At 41.8% G+C, this 20,792-nt stretch overlaps 1 protein-coding gene across 2 annotated transcripts in view; it reads right to left on the bottom strand.

The window, feature by feature from the left end:
* The window catches only part of Sncaip (synuclein alpha interacting protein), a 140,342-nt gene that overhangs the window by 58,339 nt on the left and 61,211 nt on the right, over nt 1-20,792 (bottom strand). For both annotated transcript variants that reach the window (XM_052742185.1, XM_052742184.1), the window contains exon 2: nt 11,916-12,018. In XM_052742185.1, the coding sequence (XP_052598145.1) occupies nt 11,916-11,972 (57 nt within the window). In that variant the 5' untranslated portion in view covers nt 11,973-12,018. The remainder of the gene's footprint in view (nt 1-11,915; nt 12,019-20,792) is intronic.

The raw sequence follows: 20,792 nt of genomic DNA, 5'->3' as shown, positions 1-20,792 counted from the left end.
TCGAACTAAAACACAGTCAGAATTTTCGACCCTTGAATATTTCCAGAAGATACTATTTATTTCCTCAACCGGAAGAGCTAGCTAGCTACCAGTGTGAAAAGTCTGGTGGAGGAGTATCCGGCTTCCTCAACATCCACAGTAAAGGAGACATGTCTGTGCCGGCGGTGTGGACCACACTCCATAAAATCCCAAGGCTGGGCCTGGAGAGATGGCTCGGTGGTGAAGAGCACTTTCTGCTCTTGCAGAGAAGACTGGTTCGGTTCCCAGCACCCTCATGGCGGGCCGCACTATCTGTAGCTTCAATTCCAGGGGATCCAATGCCCTCTTTTGGCCTCTGCAGCTACCGGGCACTCTCAAGCACTGCACATGCATACCTAACACGCATACACATAAAATAAAATAAATATATCTTTTTGTTGTAAGTCCCAACAGTTACCCTGGGCTGCGGATTTTACTGTGTGTGTTGTCTCCAGGGCAAATATGGAGGTTATGCCATAAAAAGCATAATGAGCATGGGTTTGTGTGCAAGCTCTTCACTCCCATGGATTAGTTAGGAAGGAAGGACGGAACCTTTTTGTCTTTGTCACAGCAGCAAGTCAAGGGCTGGCTATCAAGATAACAAACTATGACACCGGAGGCACAAAAATCAGGAGAGCTAAAACACATGTAAAATCAATAGCTATGACTTATGGGCTCTATATTTGATATCCATCAATTTGCCTGGAGAGAAGGATGTGCTCAAGAAAGATAAATAGAATGAGCAGACTAGAATGAAGCCTTTAATCAAAGGTTAAGTCAAAGACTACCTTCAGTCCTGCTCACACTGTAATCCATAAAACCCAATTTTCTCAAAATGGGTTGCTCTGTCTCTCTAAGAACAACAGGTACGTATCATGAATTACTCCTCCAATGCAAAATTTGAGGCAACCGAGAAAAACTCATTTCATGGAAAAGAAAAATGACGAGGGGAAACCCATTAATATTATTCTAGCATCACAAGCGAGGACCATATAATTAGAATGCATTTTTCAATGCAAAGGTACTTTAGCTGGCGTGCTGTTGATAGATAGACCTCCAGGGTTCCCACAGGCTGTCAGGAGAGCAAGACAGAAGGAGCAGGCACTGGCTGCTCTCATCAGTTTGCACATCACAAACAAATTAAATTCCCAGTACTTCCAAATGAAAAGTGAAATCTCAGAAGACTAATTAGAGAAATTACTCTTACCCATCTGATGCAATAGCATCCTGTTTCTATTGGCCATTCATCGGGGACTACAGGTGTTTCAGCCACCATGCTACACTCAGGTGGAGGAAGAGGAAGCCTCTTAAACCAGAATGAAACCTCAAGACAATTTTTTCTTCTACACTACACTTTGTGTGTGTGTGTGTGTGTGTGTGTGTGTGTGTGTGTGTGTGTGTGTGTGTACGCGCGCGCGCAGGGGGGCGGGAGGGATCAGGGATAATTTAGATAGAGAAGCTTCGTCTTGGTAGTAACAAGGTCCCTCATGCTCCTGATCAAGTACGAGCTCTCGAAGGAATCTGGTAGCTTTCTGAGACCAGCTGGCACACCTATACATAATTACACAGTCTACAATTCAATTAAAATTCGGCCTTTGTTTTAGTTGCTGCACCCCATGAAACCCCCTTTGGCAAAATCTCACCATCTCTCCTGCCCTGCTCCATCCCCTTCTCTCCTCCCTTCCCCCTTCCTCCCTTTTAGTCTTGTCCCCCAAGACAGCATTTTAGAAAAGAAAAAAAATGGATTGATTATGTATAAATATGAGCAGTGATTGAGCAAGGATTTCTCATTGGGCTTAAATGATATACATCTGATTAAAACAGGTGCGCTGCTGTCTGCACCCCAGGCACACGCCTCCTAACTCTCACCTGAGAGCCAGACTCACTGCTCACTAGATCTCAGCTTTATGAGCTGCAGGTCCAGCTTTCCTGTTTGACTGCAAAGGCGCACAGTAGGCAGCGAGGTTAAGTTTGCTGAGGTTCAAACTCAACAGCCCAGGATGCTTGGCTGGTGTTTAGACAGAGTATTCCAGAAGAATCTGGACACGGGGGCACACACCTGTAATCCTAGCACTTGGGTGGGCAGAGGCAGGCAGTCTCTGAGTTCAAGGCCAGCCTTGTCAATCTAGCAAGTTCCAAGGCAGGGTGACACACTGAGACCCTGCCTCAATACAAAACAACAATAAAACCCCAAACAAACCAATCAAGCAACTGATCAACAATCAAAGCCAAACCAAACCAACCAAACAAAGAAAAAACCCAGAACAAAACAGAGTCGAGGAGAGGGTAACTACAGGCTGTGGCTTTGCCCATGCTGAAAAAGGATGTTTCTTTTGTGAAGGCATATATTTGAATTTTTCACATCATAACCACTAAAAAATAATGACCCTAGAGAAAAAACAATGTGCTACTCCTGGGAATAGAAATAAAAAACACAGCAAATTAAGAAAAAAAAAGTGTCAGCTAGAAAATTACAGTTTGGGGGAAATTTTAGGGTGCATGGAAGGTCACATTCAGTTGTGACACTGTCTGTGCATTTAACAAATCTATCATTCTTTAAAAAGACACAATAAAAGAGTAATTTGAGGACTTCTTTCTGTAAATACCAACACTTCAAGGGAAGATTTAATACAATAGAGTGATCTAAAGATGGTCACATTGTGATTGGAAGAAATGTACAGAAAACATGTTTCACAAAAGCAACATGCAAGTGTATTTTTGTACTTGCAAATTTGAGAAGGAGCCCATGACCTAGGATGTCTCTATTACAAGAGTACATTGTGCTACCATCTGGGAGCTGGAATGGAAGGCTTCCCAGACCGTTATCCCAATTCACAGGACAGATGGCCTTTTATAAGGAACTGTCAGATGGCTAACCCACTTCATTCGTAGGACAATTACTAGTAGTAACTCCTGCCACTTTGGACTGACCAAACCAAGACCAATGCATCCTCTTTCCACTTATCCTCCAACCCAAATTGTATAGCCTGTTCTCTTGATTCTGCTATCCTTGGGTGATCCAAGAGAGGGCTTTCAGTTACTTGAGAGGCATTGTCTTTCCTTTTATTATATGTCCTAACATCTTCTTTTAATTGAATCCTCCCAGAGGTTATTGGCTGCAGAAATAGCCTCTTTGACCAAATCTTTGATACTGTGCTATGTTTCAGGAGCTCCTGGTGAGGTTGACCAGTTCTCCAGCTGTTTCAATGCCTCTGCAGAGCCAAAGTCTGTTTTATCTGTTCCTTTTAATCTGGGGGTCCCCCTTGTCTGCAATGCTTTCCTCCAATCATGCAATGTCACTGTCCCATGAGATCAGCATGTACTCTGCCTTCTCCACCAAGCCCAGAGCAGTTCTTAGTAGTGTTTTTCTTTTATGCTCTCAGTAAAAGTCTGCAATGTCTTGGGCTTGGTTTTTTTTTTTTTTCTCTGTTGAACTATCAGCTCTCATATACAGAGGAGGGAAAGGATATTATCTTTGACTTGTATGTACATAGGGGCCAATTAACTGAATGCTACTCTGCCTACCCAGAATGCCCTTCCTCCCATTTCACCTTCAATTCTTTCAGCCTTGCCTGGGGATCATCTCTACAATGTCCGAGTGATTCTGACACATAGTCGAATTCACGAAGCCTCATCTTAATCATACACATGGCCTCCTGTCTCCACACTAATATAAATGCTTCCGTTGCTTCTTTAGGTAGTAGAAAATATTTTAGTTATCTAAGATACTAGGCACTTATTGAACTAGATTAAATGAACTCCTTTAAGTAGCCCATGATTTTAGCAGCCATGATAACAATAGTTTATATTTATACAAAAGCAATCTTAGAAAAGCCCACAATTATAAATCTAGCAATGCAATCACAGCACATTCAGAAGAACACAATTCTCACTCCATTAACATGACTTCTGGCAGTTGTCCTTTTGTATAAAGGACAAAGATGTGGAGCCAAAAGATCTGGATTTATGCCATGGCTCTGACGTTTATTATCTCTACAGTTCCGGACAAATCAATTGTTTCATTTCTCTGGGGCTTGGCTCCCTTATCTGTAGAGCACAGGTACCTATATGAGATAACAAAAGAATTATTTTGCAAACTGATAAGTGCTTGGGAACATGTTTGTCTCTCCCCTCTAACCTGTTTTCTGTGAGTGTGCCACAGACTTCCCTTCCTCATCTTCATTCCTGTCTGGACTTTAAACTCAGGAAAGCAAGAAAGAAGCAGGGATGAGCTGGGACTGGATGAAAAAGAAGATGCCCCAGTCTACCTCTGCACCTTATGTGAGTCCTCTTTACTATGTCCTTACTCGAGAGAGTTTGTAGATGCAGGTGGACACGGAACAGTTGCTTCCCAAACTACAGTCTTTTTATGTCAGAAAACTATATATATATATATATCCCAGTCCACAGCAGTCAGTTTTATCCCCTTGCCACGCAAAACAGTTTGAACATGCATGAGATTCATAATGGCAGAACATGAGTTCTACACTGAACTATGGGAATCTCTGACCACCCAGGACTGGAAAATGTTCAGGACTCACAAACACTGGCCTTCAGTCCTGCAAACTAGTTGGGGCCAGTTGGGTGAACAAGCAGACATTACTCAAAAGGTAATGAGCCATAGGAAATGAAAGAACATCATCCCAAGCACCTGTGCAAGCTAGAGACTCTTAAATAACTGAGGTTCTATTATGTTTCCAAAGGAAAAAGAAAATGAGCTGTCCGTTCAAACAACTATCACGAGATTCATGGTTTCTCCGAGCTTCCCAGAATTCAGGCAGGTGCTCCAGGCAGCCACATGGCAGAACAACAGCCTTCTGCACAGGCAAAACTGCCTGTAAAAGCGATGCGTGGCTAAAGAGAGATGTTCCGAGCTTAAGACTTTTCTTTTTCTACAATCTTGCTCTCTACAAAGGCCCGCTTCCCAATGAAGAAGCATATGACTCCACATAGCCCTGAGGTAGTCCTTTCCCGTGTTACCAGCCCTCTGCTTCTGTTTCTCAGGGCCCTTGCCCTGCCCACATCCTTATCCTTCCTTCCCAGCCTCTCTCTCAGCACAGGCTCCTTCCACAGATCATACAGCATGGACCAGCATCCCCACCGCCTCAGGATGCTCTGCCTCCCCAGTTGGCCATCAGCCTTCTTGCTCTCACGCTCATCAGCCATCTCCTTTGCAAGACTGGCCTTTGTTCTCATCTCTGTTCCCTGCTCTCTTCATTAACTCTTCCAGCTGCAGGGCATGGTGCTCAGGATGGCCACCAAAGAGTTTTAAGTGAAAAACTCTGTGAATGCTGAACTTCACCACGACCAGTCTCTTGGGCTTTGCTGTTTTGTTTTAATTCCTAAACTCCTGACCCATCTTTGACCGTTTTTTCCCCTTTATGTCTGGAAACTCCTTTCTAGTTTTTTTCATAGAAGCTTTACTTTTCCTCCTCCCATGTAGGATACACTTCTGTACAGCCCTTTCTAGGGACATTCTGCTCTTTCCACACTACATTTCATCAGGAGACTTAACCGATATCTCAGTTTCTGACACTGCCCCTCCACAGAATCATGCAGATAGATGGTCCACATCTTACTATATCTGTCCCACTCACTCTAATTACATTTCATACTTACCAATTAGGATCAGTTAATAAGAATTACTGCAATCAATTCTATTCTCACGTGCCCATGGCTTTTGCAATGGTTTCTTGTTTTTATTCTATTTGTCAAGATTTGAAAAAAGAAACCAATTTGTTTTATGCCTTTAATGCTAGATAGTTTGTGGCTGGTGTGGGAAAACGCAGCAGCTCTTTTTGATCATTGTTAAGAGTACAGCAGAAATTATTGCACTGTAATACTAACGAAATTGATGCAATGTGTGGTTGGGCAGCATTTGATGGTCTACATTGGCAAAGGGAATGTGATAACAATACTAAAGGACCTCCTACTAAGGTGAGGATTGGACATGGATGGTAATGACCCAAGTGAACTGTGAAGTCAGTCCAACGATGACCATGAAGCCCAGAAGTAGTCATCTTCAGTGAAGATGTAGGTTCTGGAGCCAGACTGCCCACATCATATCCTGACTTCAATATTTTATTGGTAATTTTAGTTCTTTCATCTCATTGGTAAAACAGGGTAATTACAATACCCGAACTGAGAGTGATATGAAGACTCTGAGCTAATACTGTAAAACATGGGGATCTGTGGTGGTATTTTACTTGTACTGAAATGTGATTTTAATTGTATATTAATAAATAAAGTTGCCCAGGGGTCAGAGCTATTAGAGCCATAGCAAGAGCCAGGCGGTGGTGGCGCACGCCTTTAATCCCAGCACTTGGTAGACAGAGCTAGGTAGATCTCTGTGTGTTCAAGGATACAGCCAGCATTGGAGACACACGCCTTTAATCTCAATACCAACCATAGAAGACCTGGAAGTCTCTACAGAGGCAGTCATGTGTTTGGGTTTACAACCAATGAGAAGGCAGAACAGCTAGACTATATAAAGACATACACACAGGAAGCAGCGCCCTTTTTCGGAGAGCTCTCGGCTGAAGCAGGAAGGGTAGGGCTCTTAGCTCTGACCTCTTGGCTTTCTTCTCTGAATCGGCTCTGTGTTTCTTATTTAATAAGACAGTTAGTTACATCTACAGGAATCCTATCTGATGCACACAGTAAGTGTTCAACAAATGCTAAGTACCATTATTATTTATATTTAGAGCATCAAAAAACACTAAAAAGTTAAGCCTAAATAGTAATAAATACTGAAAAATTATAAATAATGAAACAATTAAAAGAAACATTTATCTTGCAGTCGGGTAGCTGGCCAGCCATGGACCTTATCCAGCATCAGTGCTTGTCTAACTTAAACTGTGAGCCAAGAGTCAATCAGCACCAAGATACACAGACTGCCAGGAACAGTGATTGGTACTGAAATGTGACTTCACATGAAGTTAACCTGACATTTCACAGTTATAATAAATACGTTACATTCTATGAAATATAATAGCTTACTTGTTATTATAAACTCCCTAAGAGCACAGACCAAGTTTATACTATTTCCCCAAACCTAGAACTGTGCCTGGAACACTGTTGATGTTTAATAAACACTTGATGACTAGATTGGCAAAATAGTTAGCTATAAGCAAGTCGTTTATATAAATAAGCTGTGTAGACAGTCTAGTAAATACTATGGCTATCTGGCAAGAAAAGGATTCCACGGGCTAAGTTCAGAATCAGAGGAAGCAAATTAAAAATCAGTCTGGTGGCTGTTCTTTCTTCTTGGAAATCACTCTCTGACTAAGGTTCCTCTCTTCTGGGAGTGTTTGGTCCAAGATGGAGGAGGGTCACTTAGTTCCAGTCTTGAGGTCCGAAACATATAACACATTGTTTCTGGATTAGACAATTCCTAGTATATTTCTTGGGAGGCAGTTAGAAAACTATGTAATATAAGGCATTTGGTGTTGAAACAAGGAATATGTTTTTAATTCCATGGGGCTAAAGACAGGAATAAGAGGCAATTTGACTCAAAAGTAGGATGCAGCAAATAAAACACCAAAAAAAAGTAGTAGTATTCTGAATGTTGCTGAAGCCACATCGCATTGATTGGCACCAAGGAAGGTTTCCATATGTACAAGAACAGGTTGGCTTCTAGGCAAGACATGGTTGATAGGAGCAAGGAAGCAGGGACCGGGCAATCCAGAGTCCACATGAAGGTCCTGGTCACTTTCTAGGGAAGTTTTAGGGTAGTAAAAGTAAGGGTTTTGCTTGGTTTCCTTTTATCTGATTTTATTTGTTTATAATGGGAACCAAGTCCCTTCCTGCCAAGAAGCGATTTGTGGGCCACTCCAGTATCAAATGGACACGAGGTGACTGGTTCCGAGGTGGAGAGGTGCTTCCATTCAACAAAGTTTCTCAGAAGGTCACAGTCCCCTTCTGAGTCAAACAGTTCTGTAGTCAAGTCCTGACCCTGCCATGGTCTGGCTGTAACCTTATGAGAGTCCCAGTACCTCTGGAAGTTTCGACTTTGTCATCTGTGAGACAGGAGGAGCTTTGTGAGGCTTGAGCAAGATAACTGACTTGAAAGATTTCAGCTCTGTGTGTGACGGGGCCTACATCTAACAGACGGTGGCTGTATGTGATGTGCTTCTCCTATCTGCTTGTTCAGCCTCGGCTTTGTTTATTCAGTCCTGGATAAGATACTATTTTGTGAAAAAAAAAATTGGCTTTGCTTAGTAAAATAAATATACCATGCTTCCTAAGAGCCGCGGAGGGTTGTGTTTTTGTTTTGATGATAGGAGGGACCTCGGTTCTCACATGAATAAAAGAGGAGTCTGTAAACTCATTTGCTGTGAGAGGAAGGTTTGTGTGTGCCCTCTCTCATAGGCACACAGCTCTTCCATAGTGCTCTGCCCTCAGATGGCAGGGTTACAGGGATGCACAGTTTAAACTTTGCATTTTTTTTTCAAGATTAAACTTTGCATTTTACAGAGGAAGCCCATTATTTTCAAGTCTGGAGAACTTCAAAATAAGTTGGTTGCCTTCTGTGTTTTGTCTCATTAGATAAAGACAGAAAGTTCTAGTTGTTTTTTTCTATACAAATATACAGCTTGTGTTTTAATTAAAACAAGAACCAGTCCCCTGACCAGAGGGAAAAACCATGAAATACAAAGCCCAAACTACGTAATTGGGCTATAGTTGGAGAGTGAGGAGGGGAGTTTTAAACCCCAGCATGAGTTTTGTAAACATCTTTTCCAAATGCTGCCTGGACTCCCCGCCACCTCCTCCTGACTCTTCATCAGGAAAGAAGCAAAAGGGTGGCAGAGATAGAGGTCTGTGCAATCCAAAAAACAAAAGCACGTTCATGGGAAACTTCATTTCTCTTTACGCTCGTGAGTTAATAGTTGGGAAACATGTTCCTTTCTGAGTCTCAGCATTGGAATCATTCTCATTTAGCAACGTTGATGGCCAAAGTCCCTAGATTACCCAAACAGGCCGAGAACACTTACTTCACTGTTTATGAGTTTGTCTTCACTTTTTTTCTCTATAAAATCATTAAATATGAACAGTAAAACTCTGTTACATTTAGGGTATTAAACCTGCATCATACTGAATTATGATAAAATAATCTAATGCTGGAGAGGTTGCTAAATAGAGCTTCTTCAGTTTCAAGGGGGATTGCAATAGACTTGGACTCCTCATCCTCCACACTGTCAGCATTTTGGGCTGGATAGTCCTCCGTTGAGGAGGCTGTCCTGTACATTGTACATTCCTGGTCTCTACCCGCCAGAGCCAGTAGCACCTTCCCTGTATGCCAATGAAAATGCTGCATCACCAAATATTCGTGGATGGGAAACATGGGCAGAAAAACTGCCATTGCTGTGAATTAGTGCAGTAAACTTTATTCATCAGTGTGCTCCTGATTAACCGGGCGATCCTTGGCAAGATGTAAGGTCTCGATGCTTTAGTATTCTCATCTGTCAAAGGAAGGTGCTTACAATACCTTCTCTGTAGGATCAGTGTGAGGATGAGACATATGTTGCCTGGCCCACAGGAGATAATTAGCATTAGCCGTTATTGTTTCATCAATGCTATACAGCTCGAACCTGGTTTAAGTTTTAATGTGGGCTAAAGATCCAAACCTTAGAGTCCACATAAAAGGGGACTTTTGGGGAAGGTACATTCTTACTGATGGAAACATGAATTTATGGTTCAGAGTGGTCAAGTTAGAGAGGCTCAACCCTTGTATAATCCTGTAACCCAATTTGCTAAACAGCTTCAGTTATTGCTTAATACATTTTATCTTTCAAGCAGAGCTTCCTAATTCATCAAAATTATGGGCTGCTGCCAGTTGATTCTTCTGTAAATACAACTGCTCTGTTGTACTTAAAAGAAAATCTTGACACCATGCCTGGTCTTTTCCCTCGAGTTCTTTCTCCACGATTGGTCGGATAAATATTATTGTATTATTCATTGAAACAATAACACAAGCTACTATTTTAAAGAGTAACTTACTGTGTGCCAAGCTAAGTGTTTCACATATATTATCATTTCACTCAAACCTTAAGACAATGTTAAAAGTGAGGTGAGTATTTCAGGGAAGTGAAACTAATGTGCTCCAAATCATCCAGCCAACGAAGGGCAGAAGAAACTAGGAGCCCGGGCTGGTTGCCTTCAGAGCCTATTCTCCCAGTCAGGTTGTATAACACCTGCCTTAGAGTCTGAGGCCGGAGATCATAAAGTCAAAGTCAGTCCGGGCTACATAGTGACGCTCTTGTCTAACAAAACCAAGAGTTGGGGATACAATTCAGTGGTAGAACACACGCCTAGAATGTATGATTCAGTAGGTTCTCTCCCTAGCACAGCAAACAGAAAAATGAATAAACAAACAACTGCTTGAAACAAAACCAAAAATAACAAATACACACACACATACAAAAATCAACTTTCAAACTACAATTTTGCCATCAAACCTCAAGAGCTACCACCCAACTATTAATGATTATACACTCTTTCTTTCTACATCTTTCAACTTTCCAACAAATCTCCATACTGTCTTTCACTTAATTGTCTTTCATTCAAGTCCAAATATCTTGAGAGGAAGAGTCACAAAAGAACCACATTCTGAACACTTTCTCAAGTCAAGCACAGTAACTGATGGACACACACACACACATCATAGAGAAGAGAACTCTTACTTCACATTAGTCTGAATAAGGACCAACAAAAATTAGGTAGAAGCTGAAATAGGCTGAATAACAAAGTTATATTTTTTTTTTGTTCAAAACCAGAAAGATCCAAAGTTGTATGGAGGAGATGATTTATCAAATCCATGCCTGTAATCTACCTGTCATGTGCAGTCCACTCGTTACTGTATGTATAGTGAGAAGTACAGCACAGGTATACACACCCAGCCAGATGCATGTCAAAGTAATGCCAGTGTTTGGGGGCAACATCCAGTGGTGACCGAAAGCTCCAGGCCCAGAGAAATCAAAGAAAATGAGGTCAGAAACTGTGAGCTTCTGGGGCAATAGTGTCAACATTTCGCTGGTTATCAGAACTGACTGCATGGCATGGAATACATCACATGCAGCTCTAGGCACGCTGCACGTAGACAATTTGCTCAGAAGCTTTAGTGAATGGAGAAGAAGCAGGAGGCGAGTGTTAGGGGAACTGAGGGACTCATCATCATCACTTGTCAATATTCCCAAGTGTCCAATCTGTGTTTTGATGTTTTCAATGATTGGACAATTTCCCTTTATCTTAGCATTTATTTTTGTTTTGTATATGTGTGTGTGTGTATGCACATACATGTGCACATGAGTGTAGTGTCCATGGAGGCTAGAAGATGGCATTGGATTCCCTGGAGCTGGAGTTACAAGCAGTTGCAAGCCATCTGATATGGGTGCTGAGTACTGAACTCCGATCCTCTGGAAGAGTAGTACTTGCTCTTAACTGCTTAGCGATCTCTCCAATCCCCTCCCTTTATTTTACATTAATTAAATGTCAAGTTGGCAGTCTATGTTCCTGTGAACTTGAGAGAATGTGATATAGACATATAAGGAAACAGCGAATGAACATTCATAGGTAAAATTATGTACATGTGCTGAAACTTTACAAATAGACTCATCTGTAATTTTAAAACAACATTGAAACACATTAGGAATGGAATGCTAAGCAAGGCTGAATGTCTTGCACCCCCCACCCCCAGCTCAAACAGGATCTGGCATCATTCTGTCTTAAGGCCAGAGAACCCCACCCCCAAACCACACTGTGTCTCTGTTACACAGCTTGATTTCAGTTCATAAATGTAGTCGGGAGAGTTGTGGAAATACAGACAATACAAAGAAAGCAGCTCATAAGCTTGAGGTCAGAACACCGTGAAAACATTGCTTTTAGATAGTAATACTTACAGAAATGTCATCACTAAAGTCAATTTCATCCAAATCAAGGTATTCAGGGGCTTCCATTATTCTTCTTTGTACATTTTGAGTAAGGTCAAATACTTATAGTTTCCTGGATAAGGCAGAAGCAGAAAAGAAAGGCCAAAGGTTAGCTATTTATAACTAAAAGTATGATCCTTACTTGAACAAATAAAACCAGAAACAGGTAATTGGGTAATAGCATTGCCCTGGGGCACATTTCCTCTCAACAAAGCCAAGGCTTTCCAAAAGCCCTGAGCACAGCTCCTTTGGTCCTCAGCTCCACTTCCCCAGGGAGCACCCATAATCCTTTGCTTTACTTGATTTGCACTTATCTTCTCCTGGGCAGCAACCTGGGTCAGAGTTTTCTCCTATGATAAATGTTAGCTTTCAAAGAAGCCCATACCCTGCCCTTATCATACCCTGGGTGAACATTTGAGCTTTATAGAAAGACAGTCTCCTGGAAGTGTTAGGGAAACTGTGTTCAGGTATTTTCTGTGTGGGCTTATCCTTGGATGCTGTGTATGGAACAATGAATACTACATCTCCATAGTAATTACACAGGTATAAGACTAACTAATCAAAAGTAATGGCTAGTTTAGAATATGTGGTGTGAATCTCAAATTCAACAAGAGAGGCAAGGGAGATTGAATCGAGTTATTGCAATGCCCTCTGCTTCAAGCGGCATTGCCTGACAGTACCAGAGTGACCTGACGCAGACACCAGAATATCCTCCGTCAGCACTTGCCTCCGGGATGCCTATGGCAATCCTTTAAATCTGTCAGGGTAAGAGACATCACTTCCCACTTCATTTTCTCATCATTTATCATCATCACCATCGGCAGTGACAGTGGTACCCACACATGTCAAGAACAGAAATAGAGATCTCCTGGTGGTGCCTTGGAGTGCAATCATCCTCTGTCAGCTCTCAGATGCTGAAAAAGGATTCTGTTTCCTGGCGTGTGTCTCTCTTATTACACAAGTCATCTTAGGTATCCACCTGTGAGTATCGTAAATGGCTCAGGCTTGGCTCTGTGGATTCTGTCTGTCATGAAGGTGTGTCTTGCTGAATGCAAAGGTTACTGGACAGTGAAAGTGCATCTAGGCAGATGAAAATGAGCTTCTTCATACAAGACCAAGAGTCTAAGAAAGCTCTTAAATTTATGTGTTTGAGACATGCTTATGCTGTATAGCCCTGGCTAGCCTGGAACTATGTAGACCAAATTGGTCTCTAACTTAAGTGATTCTCCTGCCTATACCTCCAAAGATTATAACTATGTGCCATCATTTCTGGATAGCTGGTTTATTTTCTTGAAAGGACACTTATTCTAAGTACATCATTTTTAATGAGTTTGACCCATCCTCCTTTTTAAGTCATGAAAATTGTATAGCTATGCCACAGGAAAAAAAAATTACACCTCAAACCTATGACCTAATTTTTCATGTTTCCTCTCCCCTTTACACACACATGTATCACTTACAGACAATTATAATACAGAGCCATGCAAGAACAGATTAGGGTATTGTTTCAAACTCAAATGAAATGATCTATTTATGACATATGGATACAGTTCTTCTGAAATCACCATTTTAAAGAAAAAGAAACACTGTATTTGTAAAAATAAAACTTAAAACCAGACATTTTATTATTGATAAAAAAAAATCTAAAAAAGAACTCTGAAAGCAAGTGCTTAGATGTGAAAGCGTATCACCTTCCCTGTAATCCTCACAGAGCTTTTCAGAGGAAAACACTCATCCTTGTACTCACAAATCACTCATAGTGACTTTTCCTTCCACACGTTCATAGGTTCAGAGACCGCCCAGACTGGGTTTCAGCTCATCAGCAAATAGCCTTTCTTCTAGCTTATATTATTTCTCCTCAGTCTGCACCCCTATGATGAACTATAGATCCACAGGCCATTTCCACGGCTTCAGTGAAAAACACCACATTGACACTATGTGTCACGGCCAGGTACAACCAGCAGCAAGTAGTGCCCTAATTCCTTTTTGGATGGACTGTATCTGTTGTAATTAAAGTGACATAAAATGATACAGGCCTGTGGCAAGGGAAGAAGAATGAAATTAGGTGTGAGTAGGATTGTTTTTATGTTTATCATAATTATACCATTTTATAATATGAAGAGACAGTTCCGGATAGGACCATAATTTCCGTAATGTAGCAGGATCACAGAGAACACAGAAATATGAAGAAACAATGAAGAAAGTCATACACTCGAGCTGGGTACTAAGCAGATCTTTAAATGCACAGAAATACAAGACTAAATACAAATTGCAAACGAATATGCCTTAGGCAACCCAATTAACAAGTAGTCACTGAATCCATTTTTTGGTGTTCTGAACGTAGAAAGGGCAATATTTATGTAAATGTAGCCATGCTAGCAGAATGGAACTAGAAGTAATATGAATCGTCACATCAAAGCAGGTATAAGATCTTTGTATTTGCCCTTGGAGCGTAGGGATGAGATTTTTTTTCTCTTTAACTTTTTATTAATTCTTTGTGGATTTCACATCATGCCTCCTGATCCCATTCATCTCCCCATCCCTTTGCCTCTGCCCTCTGCCCCTGCAATGCCCCCTTCAAAAAAATCAAAATAAAATAAAATTGAAAAGAAAAAGTAAAAACATCTCATTGTGGAAGCTGCAGTGTGACACAGTGAGCCAATCATACAGTGTACCCCTCAGCTCATACATCTTTATATGTGAGTCTTCATGCAATGAGTCTTTAGTCTGGTTCAAGGCCTCTGGCTTCTGCTGGACTCTCACTGGGATGCCTCTTGGATATCCTGCTGTTGCTTTGTGTCATGGAAATCCTGCAGCTTTGGATCTGCAGAACCTGTTCTGCCCTTCATGTGCTCCTGTAGGACCTGGCCTGCCTTTCATGTGCTCCGGCAAATTGTAGATGTCATAGATGTTGGAGTGGGCCAACTCATAGTCCTGGTTCTGGGCCTGGGTGGTAGCTGGGTTGGTCAGCCTGCCAGATCCCCCTCTGGATGAGATTTTTTTTTTCTACTCTGCAGCCCAGAAGACAAAAAGACCCGGTATCTGGAACATTCCTTTGCTTCCTACAGAACCATCTCCTTTAAGAAGGGTTGTTCTGTCTGTAACCCCAGTTCTTTTTGTGTGGTTTCAATGCTTTTCTCTCTCTTGAGGGGTCACTGAGAGTGTATTTATGTTGTCACTTTTAATGTGTGGAAATCCCCACAGTCTATCAGTCCTGGTCACATTTCCAGCTGTTTCTTTTCAGTTGTCTCTGTGGTCATTATTGGGTCTTTCCCTTGCTGGTGTCTCTTTCCACTGGGCATCAACATCACCTTTGGAGACATGGGAATGGGGGGGTGGTGAGGTCTGTCTGAGCAGCTGCTTCAGTCGATGACACAAGATAAGAAAGTTAGCTGGACTCTGGCTGATTTTGCTTTCTTACTCTTCAGCCCCTCCCATCCACCCAGAGTTCTCTTTCCCAATTGAGGACAAATACATTCTCTAACAGAAAGTCCAGGAACATGGAGTACATACTGAAGACTCATGAGCCAAGGCCAAGTCTATCCCATAAAGGTAGGATTTGTTTGATTCTAGTAGTGTCAAAAAAAAAGGCGGGGTGGGGGGTGGGGGAGACGACAAACAAAACCCAGCAACACATAAGTTCCCAATTTGTAGACCTTGGGTGATTTCTCATGACATTTTTTATTTTGGGCTTTGCTTTAAAAAATATCTAAAGTCTTCACTTGGCTGCATGGGTCCACCCAATAACCATGGCTGTTTGCAGCCCAGTGGCAGATGCTCAAAGTCTCATAGTACCCACTAAGTTACTACCCAAGCTCAGCTGATCCCTCCCAGGCTGCTCTGCTCAGGCCTGGCCTGCAATGCGTTTAAGTTTGGACGCTAGAAGACACACTGCAGAAAGGAATGTGGCTTTTAACTGTGAGCGCCACCACTACCCTCCTACCCTTTGTGGAGGGTGTCTCCCGCCAAGACTGTTGACTTCACTTGTATTCTAAGACTGAACTTGTATTCAGATCATTTGAAAGTCATACCACAACAGTAACAGAATTTTTTCTTTAATTTAACAAACTAAATAATAAGTAATAAACTACTGGCATGTCACAATTTTTGTTTCACAGTCTCCAATATTAAGGAAAGAAAAACCTTCACAAACACAATAAAATGTTATGAGGACCGGATTATGTTTCCTCCCCTTTACAACGAGAGGATGGAAGGGTCTCGATTTCTTATGACTGGTGTGGGTTTACATGGTGTGAGTAAAGGCAAGGCAGGAAGCCATGCCAAGTACTAGCCCGGAAAGAGACCAAAGCCTTCCTCCCTCTGGCCCTTAGCAGCAGCTTAGCTGCAATTGGACTGCCCCCTACTCAGTCTAACAAGACTGGGCTTCTCCCTAAGTGAAAAATATGTTTCAGGTATTCAGAAAGAGCAGTTCAGCTTTAATGCTTTACATGAGATTTCAGTTACTATGAATCATAGTTAATCCCCTTAGGTCCCAGCTGTTCTCAACCTGTGGTCATGACCCCTTTGACAAAACTCTATCTCCAAAAATATTTATATTACAATTTATAATGGTAGCAAAATTACAGTTATGAAGTAGCAACAAAAATAATTTTATGGTTGTATGGGGAGGGTCACCACAACATGAGGAACTATATTAAAGGGTTGCAGTATTAGGAAAGTTGAGAACCACTGCCTTAAGATCTCAGGGCTCCATCACTTAAAAGTCTGTATAGTGACAGGCATCATCATCCCCAACCCTACAAGCTACTGTCACCTGACCAACTTTTCTGGGGGGTTTCTTCTTCGCATTGAAGCTCTCCTTTTGTCCACAATATACATCTCTGAAGATCTGCCTCCTTTAGTGGAGTATTGCCAACAGACCAAAATAATCCCAGTTCAGACTTCATTGAGCTTTTAATTTGTCTCACAGTATTGTCACTTGTGTAGGCAGGTCTGTTGCACATTGGAAAAGAAATCTTTCTGAAGTTTAGGAGAGAAGATATAAGCTGGACAGGGAGGGAAGAAAGGAAATCATTTTGAATGGCTTAGCGTTCCCAGTTGGGTACAAAAATTGATAGAAGAAGGGAAATATTCACATATGGAAGATACGGCCAGGTAGCCAAGGCTTGCTTGCTCTCCAAAAGCTCTGGGGACATCTTGGACACCCATCTCCTTTGGGTGAGTTCAAGGAACTAGAAGACACTTTACTCAATCTCGAAACTGAGGCTTGGCTTTTGAAATACAGAGCGAAATGAAAAGCCGGCTGTGTGGAGGTCTGCCGGACTCGGCTGCCTCTCAGAGAGTACCATTAGCTGAGAAAAAGAAAACTCTGGTGCTAAAGGGTCTGTCTGTGCTTTGTCACTTTCTCAGGTGGTCACCCCAGTGATGGCTCCACTCCTCCCATAAGCTGGGAAAGAACTCAAAGTAGCAAAGAGCCAAATGCCATAGTAAGAAGTAGGCAAGTCATTAGAAACAGTGCCCCCTCCTTGTTTTATGATCTGGGGAGGGATTTTCATTTGTGTATGTGTGTGACTTGCAGGCAGACTCTGAAAACGTCATTCCAGATGAAGACTTGCAAAAATCTGGCGGGTAATGGCAGCATCAGTGGAAAAAACTTGGAGTGGCCAACAGGATCTCTTTGAGAAACTGCACTCGTGGTAACATACACATTCTGGTGTGCTTGGCTCATAAAAGGCACATTGATTTGTGACTACACTCACACATCACATAAATTGCCCCACCAAAATTCTTTTGAAAATGTATTGCCTCACTCCATTTAGAAGGAGTTAGCATGGAGTCATTCTGAAGGGTGGAATTACACACATTTCTTCTCTCCTGTCAAAGTCTCTATTCCCACTTTTCCTCATGTATATTATGAGGCCGGGTAATTAAAAATAAGCTGGGCCTGTCAACATCCATGAGCAGAGTGTGCTCGGCAGTGAGGTGACTTCAGTTGATTTGCACGGAGACTTACTTCTTCAGCCTGTAATCCACTAACACTCGGGAAAAGATCACCACTCCCTGCACTCCGCACACCCCCGCCAAATTTATACTCAGATACATTTTCAAATTGCAAGCCTGCCTATAGACCCTGTGTTTACTTTGTTCAACATAAGAGCTGAAAAAATATTGCAAACGAAGACCTGGAAGGCTTGAGTGGAAATGTCCCCAGTTGGCTCCGTGGCTTGGCTGGCAAGGAAGCAACGGATTCCAAATGTTGGATTCAGTTTCTTTTTTCCCTCTTTGATTCAACAGTGGCCAGAAGCATGGCAGTTGCTAAATGCCTACTCTTGAAGCAGATAAATGATAGAGGCAAGAAATTTCTACTAGGAAGAGACAGGGCAAGGAGTGCCAAGAAGCACAGATGAGGAACAGAGGGATAGCACAAGCCTGTGGACTCTCCAGTCCTTCACTTGTGGAACAGTCTGAATCTACATGGATAAGACTACGTGCTCTACATCAGTGTGGAACACACAGTACAAGAGGAAGCAAGCAAGCAAACGAGCCACTGCAGTCTAATGTGGTACTTGCTATGACAAATACATACACACAGACTGGAGTCTAGACCCTGGAGATGGGAAAGTCTGTCTGGTACAAATGAGAGTTAGGCAGCGATAAGAGGGTGAGTCCTGGAGAGGATGAAGCGCCCTGGAATCATAGGGTACAGGTACGGGCAAAGGCTTGCAAATGAGAACTCGGAAAGAGCGTTTCCAAGAGCGGGCGAATTTCCCACTGATCACTGTAGTTTTTTTCTTTTAGAAAGAGATTTGAAGGGTGAAGACCAGCTCTGGGTGATAGACAGGAGTGGCCATGGGATATTTCCAGATCCAGTGTATTTCTAGAATATCAATTTTCTGGCATGTTTGGGAAACTACAGTTGAGTATTTTGATAGCAAACAAAAGACATCTATGTAAGAGAGAGTAAGGGTGCTGTGGGGGAAAGCATACTGTGTCCTACTCAGAAAAACATGGGAAGAAAACTGTCCTACTGGGATCCCGGACTGGGTTAGGTCATGTGTGTGTTTGTGGGAATGCATGTGAGTGCAGCATGTGTCTGTTACGTGTGTACGCGCACACACACACACCTTAAGGGTCCAAGCTGTATGCTTGTGCATGTATACAGAGGCGAGAGGAAGACATTAGGTGTCCTGCTCAATCACTAGCCACTTCCCTCCCCTGGGCCATGGTCTCTCACTGAGATGGTAGCTAGGCTGGCAAGCAGCAAAACCCAGGGAGCCTTCTGTCTCCATTCTCCATAGCACTGGGTTTAGAGGCTTGCACCATAACACTTACCATTTTACGTGGGTCCTCAGGGTCACACTTGTGAAATAAGCTTTCTTACCTGAGACGCTGTCTCCTGAGCCTATAGGGTGAAGTGTTTTTACATATATTCTCTATTCACTTTGTCTTATAGAGTCTCTACAAACATCTTCATAATTTCCATTATGGAAATAAAGAAGCAAAGATTTGGAAAGGCCTTGTAATGTCTCATAGACACACAGCCAAAAATATGGTTTTTAAGCCAAGTACACCCCCCTGTTAAGTTCTTGCCAAAACTGCAATAGTAAAGCAACCCCACATCTGCTTCAAACACTTTCTGCTTCCAAATCACCTTCAATATGTTTAGTGTAACTTTATTTTCGATAGTTGTGTGAGGAAAGGAGGCATCATAAATTATAGTTTGCACTTATGCACTACCAATTTTATAGATGGCAAAACTCAGGAACATCATGGCCAAGGTTACACATCATGAAGAAGAGAGAAGGGCGGCTGACACACATCACATTCTGCCAGGTTCTTAAGTGCCCTGGGTTGCCCTGAAACATGGGTATGCTTTGAGGCATCCCAGTCAGAATCCCATAACATAGTTCCATCCCTGGATTGTATTGCTCCGAGTGTTCAGGAACATAAAACCAAGCAAGTTACTCATCTTTCCTATGGAGCCTAAGTGGAAAGCCAGACACGATCGTCACTGTCACAGAGAAATACAGGAATCTCTGATGAACACACCTTACACCAGTGTGTAAGATAGCATATTCTATCATCAGTTTGCTGCTTTAACAGTTTACTTCATCTTTAAGAAAGAAAGTAAGGTTTATGATACTCATTCTTTTTACAATGGGTGAAATTAGAAAATTCACGGCTCACAAAAATACGTGTTTTATCAATGACATGAATTGCTTAACCTATAGAACAAAATTCAAACTTAGGCCTAACATTAAGTGTTATAAAAGTTCACGTTGGAGACACTGGTGCATTTGCTAATGAAGTGACCTGGAAAGAATTGTTCCCCATTACCAATGAATTGTTATTTTATCACATAACTAAGATCTATTGGTTTTCCGATGCATGACTATTCTATATTACATCGTATTGAAAGGCAATTAAGACAGTATTGTAGTAGTAGAATTCTTGTTAGAGATTAGGATTTCTGTGATAAATCTTTGTCTTTTTTTTTTTTTTACAGTTTTAACTCCTGATTTATCAGTTTAAAATTGTTTCTAATGATTTGGGGATTAATTTGTGATTTCTGAAACCAAATACTAAGAATCAGCTAACTTACACTACAGCATTAGTGATGGGAAAGACCTTAGTTTTAACCTTAGAGGAGATATACATATGTACATTCTTTTAGATCTGTATTGTGTCTGTATATGTGATTCAAGATGACTGTTACATTTAAAATACCTTTTGAAAGATGAAAAGAATCCACAGTCACAGCAGCTGCACCAGAGAAGGTAAAAATAAAAAAAAAAATACATATAGACTCACAGCAAAAGAAAAGCATGTTGTGCTCAGTTCCTGGTGTCATTTCTTATGAAGGATATCATGTCCATTGGGATGAAT

Source organism: Peromyscus californicus, unplaced genomic scaffold, assembly GCF_007827085.1.
Source record: "Peromyscus californicus insignis strain IS unplaced genomic scaffold, ASM782708v3 Scaffold_17__1_contigs__length_78620276, whole genome shotgun sequence".
Taxonomy (NCBI): domain Eukaryota; kingdom Metazoa; phylum Chordata; class Mammalia; order Rodentia; family Cricetidae; genus Peromyscus; species Peromyscus californicus.
Note: the sequence above shows the minus strand (reverse complement) of the source record. Positions and strands in the feature narration are given on the sequence as shown.